Raw genomic sequence first — 13,115 nt, forward strand, 5'->3', positions numbered from 1 at the left:
TATGAACTTCTTAAGAAAGAAAGTTAATGTTAAGTTTGTTATTTCGGCCTAAGAAAATGTCAAAATTTGTTTGATTGTCGAAATTAATTTTTTTTAATTCAATATGCAATTAATGATGACTTAATCAACTTTTGTTCTCTTAATTTGATAATAAATCATACATATGATACATACACTTCAAGAAAATGAAATAAAAAATAGGTGTTCCCCAGCATTCTGACGATATATATTAATTTTAAAATTTAGCATATTTTCACTATTTTGTTAACTTATACGTGCGTAGCCTGTCACTTTTGACGTGCTCGTATAACGCAATTTCGAGTTGAAAAGTGAATCAAATATGATGATATTATTAAAGAAAGGTTGTAAAACAGAAATCGGGAAAAAATAGAAATAGTGCGCATTAACGTTTAACGCGCAGTGCGCGTGCAAAATTCTGCGCACTCGTGGCAATTTTGTAAACGCTTAAAATTGCCTGAAACGTACTCTAATTTCATCGAAAATAAATTTTGACAATTTTAAAACTTTTAAGCGCGCGTACGCATGCGTTATATGCGCTACGCACGTAATTATATTGCCATATGATGAAATATGACCTGAAATTTATGAGTACCAAATTTTGTTTAAAAGTGATTCATGCTTGTGAAGATATGATTACAAACGTGATTTCATTAAATCGCGCGTAGACCGCGTAATTTATGATTGCGCACCGTGAAAACATGACCACATCGATTCCTGGCCATAAGGAATATACTCTGAAAAATTGACTTAGCTAGATGAAACTGATGCCAAGATAATTCACGGACAAAATAGTGCTAAGGAAAGAATAAATAAACTAGACATGAAACTCGTCACTTTGACGAGTTAGTTATCCGCACCACGACAAACGCCACGTGCACGTCATACGTTGGAATATTGCACACAGATAAAGATTATGGCATTATGACAAGAACTGAAGAATATGACATGCTGTTAGTGCTGAATTTTGTGTCATATAGTATATACATGCAAACAGTATAAGCTGTATACATATTACATACAGTGTAGAATAGGTGAAATTACGGGACCCGCCATTTATTCCAATTTTTAACATGGCGACGGTATCAAAATGAAACACTTAGATAGCAATTTCAGAAGGAAATTATCTCAGGAACAACATATTAACGTGTAGAAGAAATTTGAATACGTAAAATATAGATGCGCACCCTTTTAAATGTGATGAACTATTACGCAAAATATGAAAATACGACTTTTTTTATTCAACTGGCCATATGATGACGTCACAACATCCGATTGGCAAAATGTTTACATGAATTCGTATCTACAATCCAATAGCTTCCAGAAAACGTTTTAATCGTGATTATCACATTTTATTCTTACGAGCTATTACAGATTAAAATTTACTGTAAAGATGAAATTAATGACCCACGTAATTAAAATTTTTAGGCATGATGACGTCATAAAAATTAAAATATTTTTATCTCATGCTAAAGAAAGTTGATTGACCTACACAATATATAAATGTAGGAGAAAAAGGAATACAGATAAGCGCGATGCGCTCCATTGAATGTGATGAGCAATAACGAAAGAGACAAAAATCCTATATTTTACATTCGTGTGGCCATACGATGACGTCACAATGTTTTTTTAGCCTTATTGATGCATGATCCGATATCTACAACTCATCAACTTCTAGATTTTGTAATAAAAATAAACGGTTAACGGTTTACTTTAGAAACTATGACTGTTTAAAAAAAGACATAATTTTGACGATTTTTTAAGCTTTTTCATAAAAAACGCGCACAAATTGTCTAATTCAACGTGTTCGTATGGCGTTATTTAAACTGGAAAAGGTCTAAATTGTTTTCAAAATCACTGGGAAAGGCTTGAAAAATATAATTCAAGAGAAAAAAATATGTTTTTAACGCTACGTGCGCACCGCGCGCATAAAAAATTGCGCGCCCGTGGGAATTTTTGACATGCTCAAAATGACAAGAAACGCGTAAAAAGTTGATTAGAAATTAATTTTGCGCATTTTGAAATTTTAAATGCGCGTGCGCGCGTAACTTCTTGTCAAACATGCCATTTTTAATCCGTAGAAAGTTTGCCCCTGATATGACTTAAATTTTGTCAAAGTGTCAATACTAAATGACTTTTGGTTTTTAATCTATGATCAATCATTGAAATTCATAAAATTGCGCATAAGTCACGTTGCGCAACTATGACGTCATTCAAAAATAGGAGGTGCACAACTTCACGTAAATGCCCATATGTTGTCAAAGTTATGAAATGTTATGTTTACACATTTTAGAGGAACACGACTCACAAAAAGGAAGGAAGGAAAGAAGAATAATACAGAAAAAAAATATTGATCTCATACAATTACAAGGAGTTATCCGCTTGGTATACCAAGCGGATAACTAATAAATAAATAAAGATCCTGACAGAATCAAGAGGTTATATGCATATCATGCATATAACCTAATGAACATAAAATGAAGATGAAAACAGGGCTGGTGAAATAAGGTAATTTTTCAGGTGAAAAGTTTAAAATATTTCGGCGTAATGTTTTTATACAGTCATGATAATTTCATCGTACAGTAGAACCCCTATTAGCGGGGAAATTGTCAGGAGGAAACAAAATGTAGTGTGTCTCTGTCCTCCCCTGAGGAACTAGCCAAATATTGACATGCAATTTTTCCCTGCTGTTTTCATAATATCATTAGGGTATCCGCTGAATAGGGGTGTCCCAAAGGAGTGATTTATACTGAATTTGAGGACCCCAAAGTCTAAAATTCTTTTTAAAAACACATTCAGAATACGAGACTTTCCAGATAACCAGACATATTGGGCTAGCCCTAGTGTGTCCAGTATTGGGAGTGTTCACCTTTTCTATGTAGTCACTTGAAATCTTGCATAATAAGTGTAACAGTACAACAATGGCAGTTGGTGTAAAACAATAGAACATAGCAGGCTATCCTTTATCTTTCCATACAGTATGAATATTCTATTTGTCTCTATTGTTTTGTTCATTTCCTATTCTATTGTGGTGCATTGATTACAACACTAATCACACCATAGGTCCATGCTTATATAATTGTATTTAAAAATAATTGACTTCCTGCGATTACTGTACGCAATAAGTCAAACTTGTTACACAATTTCATAATACATGAATGCTGCTGTGTGATATCGTAAAAAGAAAATGATTTTCTAAACACTAAGGAAACAGTTGGTACAGTTATTTCGTAGCTATTGAAACTACGTTTAAAATTCTTGGTGTCCGTGTCTAAACGTTCTTAATGGTGCAACGAAAATAATTCTGAACATTTTTTCTGCAGCTATACTGTTTATAAATATTCATATTTTCCGTTCAAATCCATAAATCGTTTTTATGAATTCATAAATGCTTCTATAATCATATGAATTCATTGATATGAACAAATGTATTCCGCTGGCACAGATCACGAATCTAGAAAGGAATTTGAATCAATAAAGATGACGGGTTTGTCATAATTAGCATACATGCATGAAATACTATCACTCCGTATATGAATGCATTTTATGGACGTCGTTGTCGACGATCCAAAGATCCAATAATTATAGAATTTCAAATTCTCGGCAATTAAAGATACAGAATCACAAATAGAACTAACTGAACGAAACTGGAAATTTACACCAAAAAAAAAAGATTCAAATTAAATTACTGTATATTACTATAATATATCTATGATACTGTATTACACAGTAAGCGTACTGGGAGAATGTCTAAATTTACTGTACCCAGCGTTTCTTTAGGCTACTATTAAATAGTATAAATCCAGCTACGGGTAATATGCGCATATATTAAGTTCAATCTTAATGATTCCATTTCGACAACAGCTATCTACTTTAACTGTAGCGCTACTGGCACTGTTGATGATAGATACAGTTGGGGATATCATAATGATGCCAATAATTCAAAAAATAATTCAAAAATTGAAAAATAAAAATCACAAAACATATTATTATTATTATGAATAGTAAGGCATCATAAAGCTTCATCAAACTTAATGTGACAAAAAAATGTGACGATCATTACCATATTTGAGCACATCACACTTTTTTAGACAGAGCTTAAAACAGTAACAAATTAATATTGGCTAGGTAGATTTTATTTTTTAGACATTTTCAAATAAATACAAAGCTTATTGACAAGATTTTCCTACAGTGAGTGTAAAAAAAAAGACCATAAAATCAATTTTATTTATCCCTTTTTGATAATGCTACATTCTTCTAACTTTAAAAGCATTATAATTTTATTATGGAACTGTACACAGGAGACAGACGGTTTTATCGAGTTCAGTTGGTATTTTAAGCATTGTTTCTAAGCACATTTCATGAGGATTTATTGTCATTTTATCACATTATAGCCACCGAAAGAGATCTAAGGGCATGAGACAGAGACATTTAATAGCTACACAAACACATTATGAACAGTGAAAATTATCTATTCTTTTGAACATAAAAATTTATTACTAAAAAAAAAAATTATTAACTTAAACATGTTGCATGAATCCTACTCTGAGGGTCACAGTATCCAAGCATCTAGAGAGCTGATATACTGTACTATATGAATGAACTGTACAGCGGATGTACAGTATTAGGCCTAATTACTGGTTACCTATTATATATTTTACCATCAACTCTCTCAATTAGCATTATCCCAAAATAGCAGATTCTCTTAAAACCTAGAAATATTTTAAGTGTGCATACGAACATTTTATAATGAAACAAAATTTATTCGTCACTTGGACAATCCAAGAAAAACAGACATTTTGGTAGACACAGTTACCAGCACTATATAACGGGAGAGTCGCCAGTATTGACAACTACAGTATACAGCAATCGCAATAGTTTAAACTAAATCAATAGATTTTAATCTATTAATAGCAATGGTCTTAATGCATTGCAATAGGAAAAATGGATCAAGCAATAACGTTCAATATTTAACACTGCTTATACAGTTTGCCAGCAGTTTCTAATGCCGAATGTCTTGAAGTGTTATACCATTAAGTGCGTTAATACAAAGTCTACTTGCTTACTAGTAGTTTCTAATCCAGCATTTATTGAAGTGTTACACCATTAAAGGAAGTTATAGAAATCCAATATTTAACTTAATTCTTTGTATTACCTTAGAGAGAAGTCATAATTCTATGCTGAAAGTAAGTACTTACTCAAATTCTAAATTAATACTGACATACTAAGTGTACTAACTCTAAGTTAAACTACTACTTAAAACTGACAAACGAATCAACTAATTTATTAAACTACTGCAGACTAGTTCAATTAATGATGACTTGATTAACAGATAATTTTGTTGTGGTCATAATACTACTGAAGAAAGAAAATTAAATTATATAATTTAAGGCTATGAAGACAGAAGTCAGTAATATGAAAGTACTGCACATTACTGTATTCATTTGTTGTTTAAAAAAATGCTTTTTAATTCGAAGAAAATCATATAAATTTGTTAATAATTAGAATTAAGCTTGAAGAAAAGGATGGTAACAGTAACACACAGAATTATAGTTTATTATAATGAGCTCTGACAATATGTAAATGACCAAGAAAGGCAATAAAGGCAACAAAAAAGTAAATAAAGATAAATGGAAGATACTTTTTTTTTAAAAAAAAGGAGAGAGAATGATTCATCAAAAATAAAAATGTATTGTTCTTCAAAATGTTGCTACAATAACAATTATTGTAATTCATTAGATTAGATTAATGTGAATAATTAATTAACCTTGATGTTAACAAGGTATTATCTTTAACTGATTGTATTGTATGGAGTGAGTGCAGAATCTGTTTGGGCTTTAGCCTATTCTCATTCCTGGTTATTTTTACATTGATGACCGAATAAATATTATTATTATTATTATTATTGATTCTTACTATGACAGTACTTGACCATGAGCCAATTGGATTAATACTACAACACCAGATACTGAAGAAAACAATATACAGTACTACCAGGAGATACTGAAAATAATATAGCACCAAAACTATACCGCAAGACAACTAGCATCAGGCAAGACAACGTGTAAATTACATACTGAAAATTTATTGGCCGAATATTCCAGTTAAATTAAACATCATGGAATCGGACATGAAGATCATTTTGGCCAAATCTTTCAGTTACTTTTGTATGACAATGACATTTAGAGCCTGTTTCTATTGAAAAATTCCCAAAAAATGGTTTCAAAACCATTAGAAAAATTAGAAAAAAATATCGCAGCTAAAAATTGCTCCACAAAAACCTTTTTTAAAGCCAAATGTGATTTTTTTTATGTGATTATGGATATGTTTCTGCAAGATACAAAAATACGGTATTGAAATCCATATTTGCTTGCTCAGTACACAGGCCCTTAAAGCTCTATCTACACTATCAAACTTTATGTGATCAACAAATGTGATGTGCCCATTATTATATGGACACGATGATGTCATATCACTACCAAATTTGGGCATATCACCACCATATTTGGACACATCACATTTTGTTTGTAAAACTAGTTTGATAGTGTAGACAGAGCCTTAGACATGTTTAATGTCAACAAGGCATGAAACATACAGTACTGTAGACTGACATGTAAACTTAATTATTGTACTTAAAACACACTTACCCTTAAAACATACAGCAATGACGGTACTTTGCCTCCTTCACCGCTGGCGCCGCTACCGCACGCAAATTTATAACTATCTAAATCCTCATCGAAATCATGACTGTCATCGATGCCCTCGTCCGTGTTATCATCCTCGGCTGCATTGGTCATGTGATCTATAAGTGATTCGAGTGGACCACTCAGTTCCCGTTCCTCGTCCTCCGCACATCCGTAATCCAATGCTTGATAAACTGTTAGTCCTAATGCGTTTACCACCTGATCAAAAAAGAGACAAATTGTAATGTAAGCATTGGAAGCCGTCTGTTTTGATTAGCCCTTCTTCTGATCTGAATTTGGATTTAGGAAACATAGTTAGCTAACCATTTGATAGTAATAAGGTGGTATTATTGTGTAGCATTTGGCTAATGTACACTGGACAAAATGTACAATATCAATTGATAAACACAATGGTACAAAAAATATACGATAGAGAGTTTTTCAAGGAATTTATATTTTTCAAAACAAAAATTACAGAACAAATACAGTACAGTTCTTCTTTGTTTTTGTTTTGTAATGACAAGTAAACAAAATAATATGAGATAAATCTGACAAAAGGATTTTATAGATGTTTCACCCTTTTCACATGGTAAAGGCAAGGGAATTGGTAGAATGTTATAAACGTAAACAATAATTTCCTTTTTGACTTGTCCTCATTGTGTACAATTACCCAACATATTACCGGTTTAATTCTACCTTTTGAATAAAAAACAGAAAAACACAACACCATACTATTCTGTGTACAACAAGTAAAGTATTAAGTATTTCCCTGGGGCATATCGTATAAGTTGAGCAGTTTAACGGCGTTTTTGTGTTGAAATCTACGGTAATCTGTTCTCAGTTGGTCTGTTTATTCATTGTTAAATCCCTTTACTTCCTAAAGCAGGTTTTCTAAAGAATTCTCATCGCCTGCTACTGTAATTACCATCTATTTAGTTAGCCTATCTTGATTTGTTAACTCGGTTAAAAAGATTTTGATCAACAGGAGTTAAACCAAATTAATTATTCAAATTCTTAAAATTGTGAATTCAATTTTAAAACAAATTTTGCAAATTAGTAAGAAACTATTTTCTTCATTCAATGTGGTTTATTTTATGGTCAATATTTAATACAGAATTTTTGCATTCGAACAAATATTACAAATATTCAAATTAATAAGAAATTATTTTCATCATTCATTTCATGTGGTTTTATTTTACGGTCAGATTTTTCTACTTTTTCCATTTCCCAACATCTGGCTCTATTTTACATTGAAGCAAAAAAATGTCAAAATTAAATAACGCACTAAAAAATGAGGTCGATTGTAATGGGTCAACAGGTTTGTTACACGGTTCACTGCACATGAATACTCATATTTTAAGTGTTACAATATTTAAATGAACTGTTTTTTTCATTTTTTAAAAATATTTTTTAATAAATTGATTTATAGAATTTTAAAGCATAAAATAATTTTAATTGGTACAGTAATTATTGTCCACCAATTACTATAAATGTGTTACGATTTTATCTAAATAAAAAACTATCGTTAAACATAACATGTAATTAACATGTATTTTAACCATCAAACTACAGATTGCTTAAGCCTTGTCTACACTATCAAACTTTATTTGACAAAACAATATATGGACATGATGATGTCATATCACTACCACACTTGGGCATATCACTACCATATTTGGGCACATCGTTATTGTCAAACTAGTTTGATAGTGTCAGATGAAATGACAGAGCTTTAGACTATAGTATAATTCACTATGCTAATAACATGTGGCATCATCGTTGCCAAGATTTCAAAGTGGAAAGCCAGGATTAGAATGTACGATGTGATCCGTAATTTCTAATAGCAATTAAAGCCATAACCTTCTTCTCCGTCAGAATTAATCATTATTTAATATTAGTCATATTAATATACCAATGCTTGTTTTATGAATCATAATTCATTCATTGTACATTTCTCTAATTAAAACCACTTGTTTTGCAAATGGTTGGTTTAAGAATACACACTTTACACAGGGATATCCAATGTACAGTCTACAGTACAATATCTGGAGAGTTTAAACAAGCTACAGTAGGTGTACCTCTACACAAAATAAATAAATTTTTTATGAATCATAATTCATTCATTGTACATTTCTCTTTCTAATTAAAACCGGACTTGTTTTGAAAATGGTTGGTTTAAGAATACATGTACACACTTTACATAGGGATCCAATGTACAGTCTACAATACTAGAGAGTTTAAACGAGCTACCTCTACACAAAATAAATATCTCCGCAGTCAAGAAGGCAGAATGATGACGGTGGTACGTTCCAACATGGGGGCATGGTTGCGGACTAGTTCATTATGGTACAGGGGTGTTCTATGAACTTTTATTTTTTTGTATCTACAGTAAGCTCTCCTTTGGAGAGCATGGGCTATTTTCGGTTTATCCAGATAGAATTTAGGTGGACTCAAGCCGGCTTGCCTACCCTTGAATCTGCCCATGCCTCTCTACTGTATTTTGTACACAACCTAACCCCATTTGGATTGTGATTTTTGGGGTAGTCTTCCCATTTTCCCATGTAAAAAATTTCACTAACTAATCAGAAACATCAGTTTAATATTACAATCATTTTAATTCATGGTGTCAACACAGTGCATTAAACTCTTGTGCAGAAATTAAAGATCATCTACCACAAAAAAACTTTTCACAGTAATTAAGTGGTATTTAATAACCAAAATGACCCAATATTTAGATTCCAAATGAACTTGACCTTATTACAAAATCATATTACTGTTAATTGAAGCGGGCAATTCACACAAACACCCAACCCATTGTATATGCATCACTGCCTTGTTTACTTTGTACATTAAAGTATAGTTAACGCATAAGTCATGCCGAAAAATATCAAAGGGTTTGTGGCGTAGATGTCACAAAGCTAGGCTGTGTTATCCAATCAGGTATTGTGTTCAGCTGTATCACTTTCTTTCACAATCTCAATTGTTCTTGTTCGGTGTTTTGCAAAATGAATCAGAAAAAAATGAGGAGTACTGTAGTACCTCCAACTTAAAATATTACCATACATTGATATGAGAGGCTATACAAAATGGCTACAGTAAACCACAGGGGGGAAACCCTAGAGTTTTATTTTTGGGTATGGTAAAGCTCTGTCTACACTATCTACTGTATCAAACTAGTTTGACAAAACAAGCGTGATGTTCCCAAATATGGTAGTAATATACCAAATATGACATCATCATGTCCATATAAGGGCACATTTTTTGTCACATAAAGTTTAATAGTGTAGACAGAGCTTAACTCTGCAATATACTGTATTGTACTAGTGCTAAAGTACAATACAGTAGAATGCTATACACAACCACCTACAGTACTGTAGGGTGGCTATTTTATGCTTTCATACAGTTTCTGTCAACGCTACTTGTCCACGAAATTAATTGGAATCACTATGGGTGCAATTAACGAAACTTTAACTTTACAGGGACTTCCCCCTGGAAAACTCCTTAATCATTCCTTAACAAGATTATAATGGACCCTGTCTGTCTGGATTCAGTGGGGCATTAGAGGCCGGAGTTTCACCCAGCACATTTGCAGGTAAACATCGGCCACTTTTCACACAAATGTAATGACATCCGACAAAGCAAAGGTTTAGCATCAAGGCATTGTTGAACAAGACTAAGATTTTGTCTGCTTTTAACTATAATCTGATGTCAGACATTCCGTAACTGGCTTAACAATCACATTCAACAGAGCGTCACATTCCCACACTCTCTAGGTAAACTAACTAAAATACCACCGTTCATTGTTACATAAAGTCACAAATGACAATACAAAATTGTGGTAAAAAGTGTGTTAACTGAACAGTACTGTGTGTACAGTGTGGGTACTGTAGTACTGTATATCAATCAGTAATAAAAATGATGAAATTTATTAGACATTAACTATCTCTGGATTAGAAATTAAAAACGATCTCTGGTAAGATAAAAAAAGGTTGATTGATTCAAAGATCAAACTGTGGGTTAGCATTCTATGTTTATGGACAGTATGACATCAAATATTTATACTTTCAAATCCAAGTCAGTGTGCACATTACACAGTAAATTGGGATAGGCGTGTACAGTACTATACTACGTATTACCATACTACAGTACATGCTGTACTACTGTACGTATGTGTACTGTACGATATAAGTAATGATTACTTTTTAAATTAAATTAAAGTTTGGATTCAACATAGTATCATTTTGGTTAGTGTAAATTTTATACAGTACAAGTTAGTTATAACCCTAACCAAAATAATAATGTACATCTATCAATTTTTAATTAGTCACCAAAGGGTCCAGTAATAAGTCTGATATGATAATATAAAAATAAACTTTTTCATAATTTGTTTTATATTAATTAGTCACACTGTGTATAAATCATTGACCGTCCGACTAAATGCTAATTAACATCCAATAACGAGACAACTTATAGTATAATCAGACAGCGGTAATTAGGACACATCGTCTAAACCAACAATAACGTACAACCAATTAGTGTCATCACACTAAACTAGATTACAAACAAATTATACACTGGGACAGTCCACATATTAATTCTGAATATTACTGTACAGTGAGTAAAATATGAGAGGATTCGCATCAGCGCACAACAAAAAAACCTCAATAGAAATAAATAACAACCCTTATTAAGCTTTAACACGTCAATAATTCTGAGTCATAATGGTTATAAAATTTTACACCGATTCTTGGTATAAAAAGCATACAGAATACAATACAATATTATTAGACATTTCTTTCTTAACGCTTGAGTTCACACCTTGTATCATCTATTTTAATGGCAAACGTCACTGACAATTTCTTTTTCAGAAACAATGTGAAGGATTTGTTGGAAAACCCCTAAATTTCAAATATATTTACAGCCAATTTAAAGGTTCCTCCAAAACTGTGTGAAAATTATAACAGGATTTTGTCCGAATATTACTTCAATGATTAATAACTAAAGTCTGTTAAAAAAATTATAGAGAAAAAATAGACTTACCTCTATTTCTGTTTGACTCGACGATTCTTTATGAATAAATTAATTAAATCCAGATGAGAAAAGTCAATATGAAAATAAACATTTAAAAAAAGTTAAAATTGTAATAAATCAATATTGTAATTGAAATAGTACTGTACTGATTACAAATTTAGCACTGCCCAATATCATTATCAGAAATGTCAAAAATGAAGTCCACATGCAACATCATGTAAATACAATGTCAATATGCAAATAAGGTATCATTACATTATGCAAATGTCAACAAATTCAAAATGTGTTTCTTTCGAATACATATCTCATACATCAACGCTACAGTAGAGTACACATATTATTTCTTTTTTTCATGTATCACCAGTTGAACAAGATGTACCTTTTTTATTTTATAAAGCAAATATTTATACAAAAAAAAATATTTATTGGGCTATACACACAATAAAATTATTTATATTCTTTAGCTAGGCCTCTCATTCACTTCAATTCAACCACCTGCCAAAACTCATCAGTCAGCAGGCAAAATTTCATACACACAACCAACCACAACATTCGGAAGCCTTCTTATTAACATAAAATGACTGGAATATATGACGATATAAAAACATTGACAATATTAATAATACTATTTACGAAAATACTAACCGGTTGATGATCCATTATTCTGAGCGTGTACAGGTCTCTTGTTTGCTATGCGTATACTCCCGTCGCGGTAAATCGAGATGGCCTGAAAATCGAAGGCCTGGGTTCTTTTTTTCCGCCTTTCTTCATGTAAATATTTAGCACATTGATAACAAAGTGCCCATGCCTGTTCCTCATTTAATGGTGCCCCAAATGATTCTAATATTCCATCCAAATTAGCATATCCATCTTTCTGTATGTCCAATTTTATAGGTGGGCCTTCCGCCATGGTTTGTGTTTTTCTATTGCTTGCGAAACGATCATGTGTGGTGTACTTGGTTGGTGAGCGTAGTTCGTCTGCACGCGACACGCGTCGATGAGCAGCATTTTTGTTATGGTAATTATTCTTTTAAAAACTGATCACAGATTCGATTACTTTCATAATTTCTCTTTTTCAGTACAATTAAATACAATTAAAAATTATACTATTTATAACAAAGATTTTAAGAAAAAAATGTCGATCACATTTTTGTGTGTACTAGAGAGTGTACTGTTAGAGTGTATATTGAGAAAAGAAAAAAATATATTAATTATATTTGTAAGATTAAAAGCAAATAGGCTAGTAGTCAATTATACCATGATTGTTCGTAAGGATGATTATTTGAAATTGGTAAATAAATAACAATAGTTTCATCTTCTTAATTATATATGGAGTAAACATAATATACAGATAAAGCCTCAACCTATATAGGGCCGCGAGCT

General features: G+C 31.9%; 1 protein-coding gene across 3 annotated transcripts in view; it reads right to left on the reverse strand.

Moving 5' to 3' along the window:
• Positions 1-12,676, reverse strand: part of LOC144850451 (protein spire homolog 1-like) — a 42,065-nt gene extending 29,389 nt beyond the window's left edge. For all 3 annotated transcript variants that reach the window (XM_078707735.1, XM_078707734.1, XM_078707733.1), the window contains exons 1-3: positions 12,378-12,676; positions 11,742-11,767; positions 6,666-6,920 (exon numbers count right to left, since the gene is read on the reverse strand). In XM_078707735.1, coding sequence (XP_078563861.1) covers positions 6,666-6,920; positions 11,742-11,767; positions 12,378-12,642 — 546 coding nt within the window. In that variant the 5' untranslated portion in view covers positions 12,643-12,676. The remainder of the gene's footprint in view (positions 1-6,665; positions 6,921-11,741; positions 11,768-12,377) is intronic.
• Between the last annotated feature and the right edge of the window lie 439 nt (positions 12,677-13,115).

Source organism: Antedon bifida, chromosome 8, assembly GCF_963402885.1.
Source record: "Antedon bifida chromosome 8, ecAntBifi1.1, whole genome shotgun sequence".
In the NCBI taxonomy this organism is placed as follows: Eukaryota; Metazoa; Echinodermata; class Crinoidea; order Comatulida; family Antedonidae; genus Antedon; species Antedon bifida.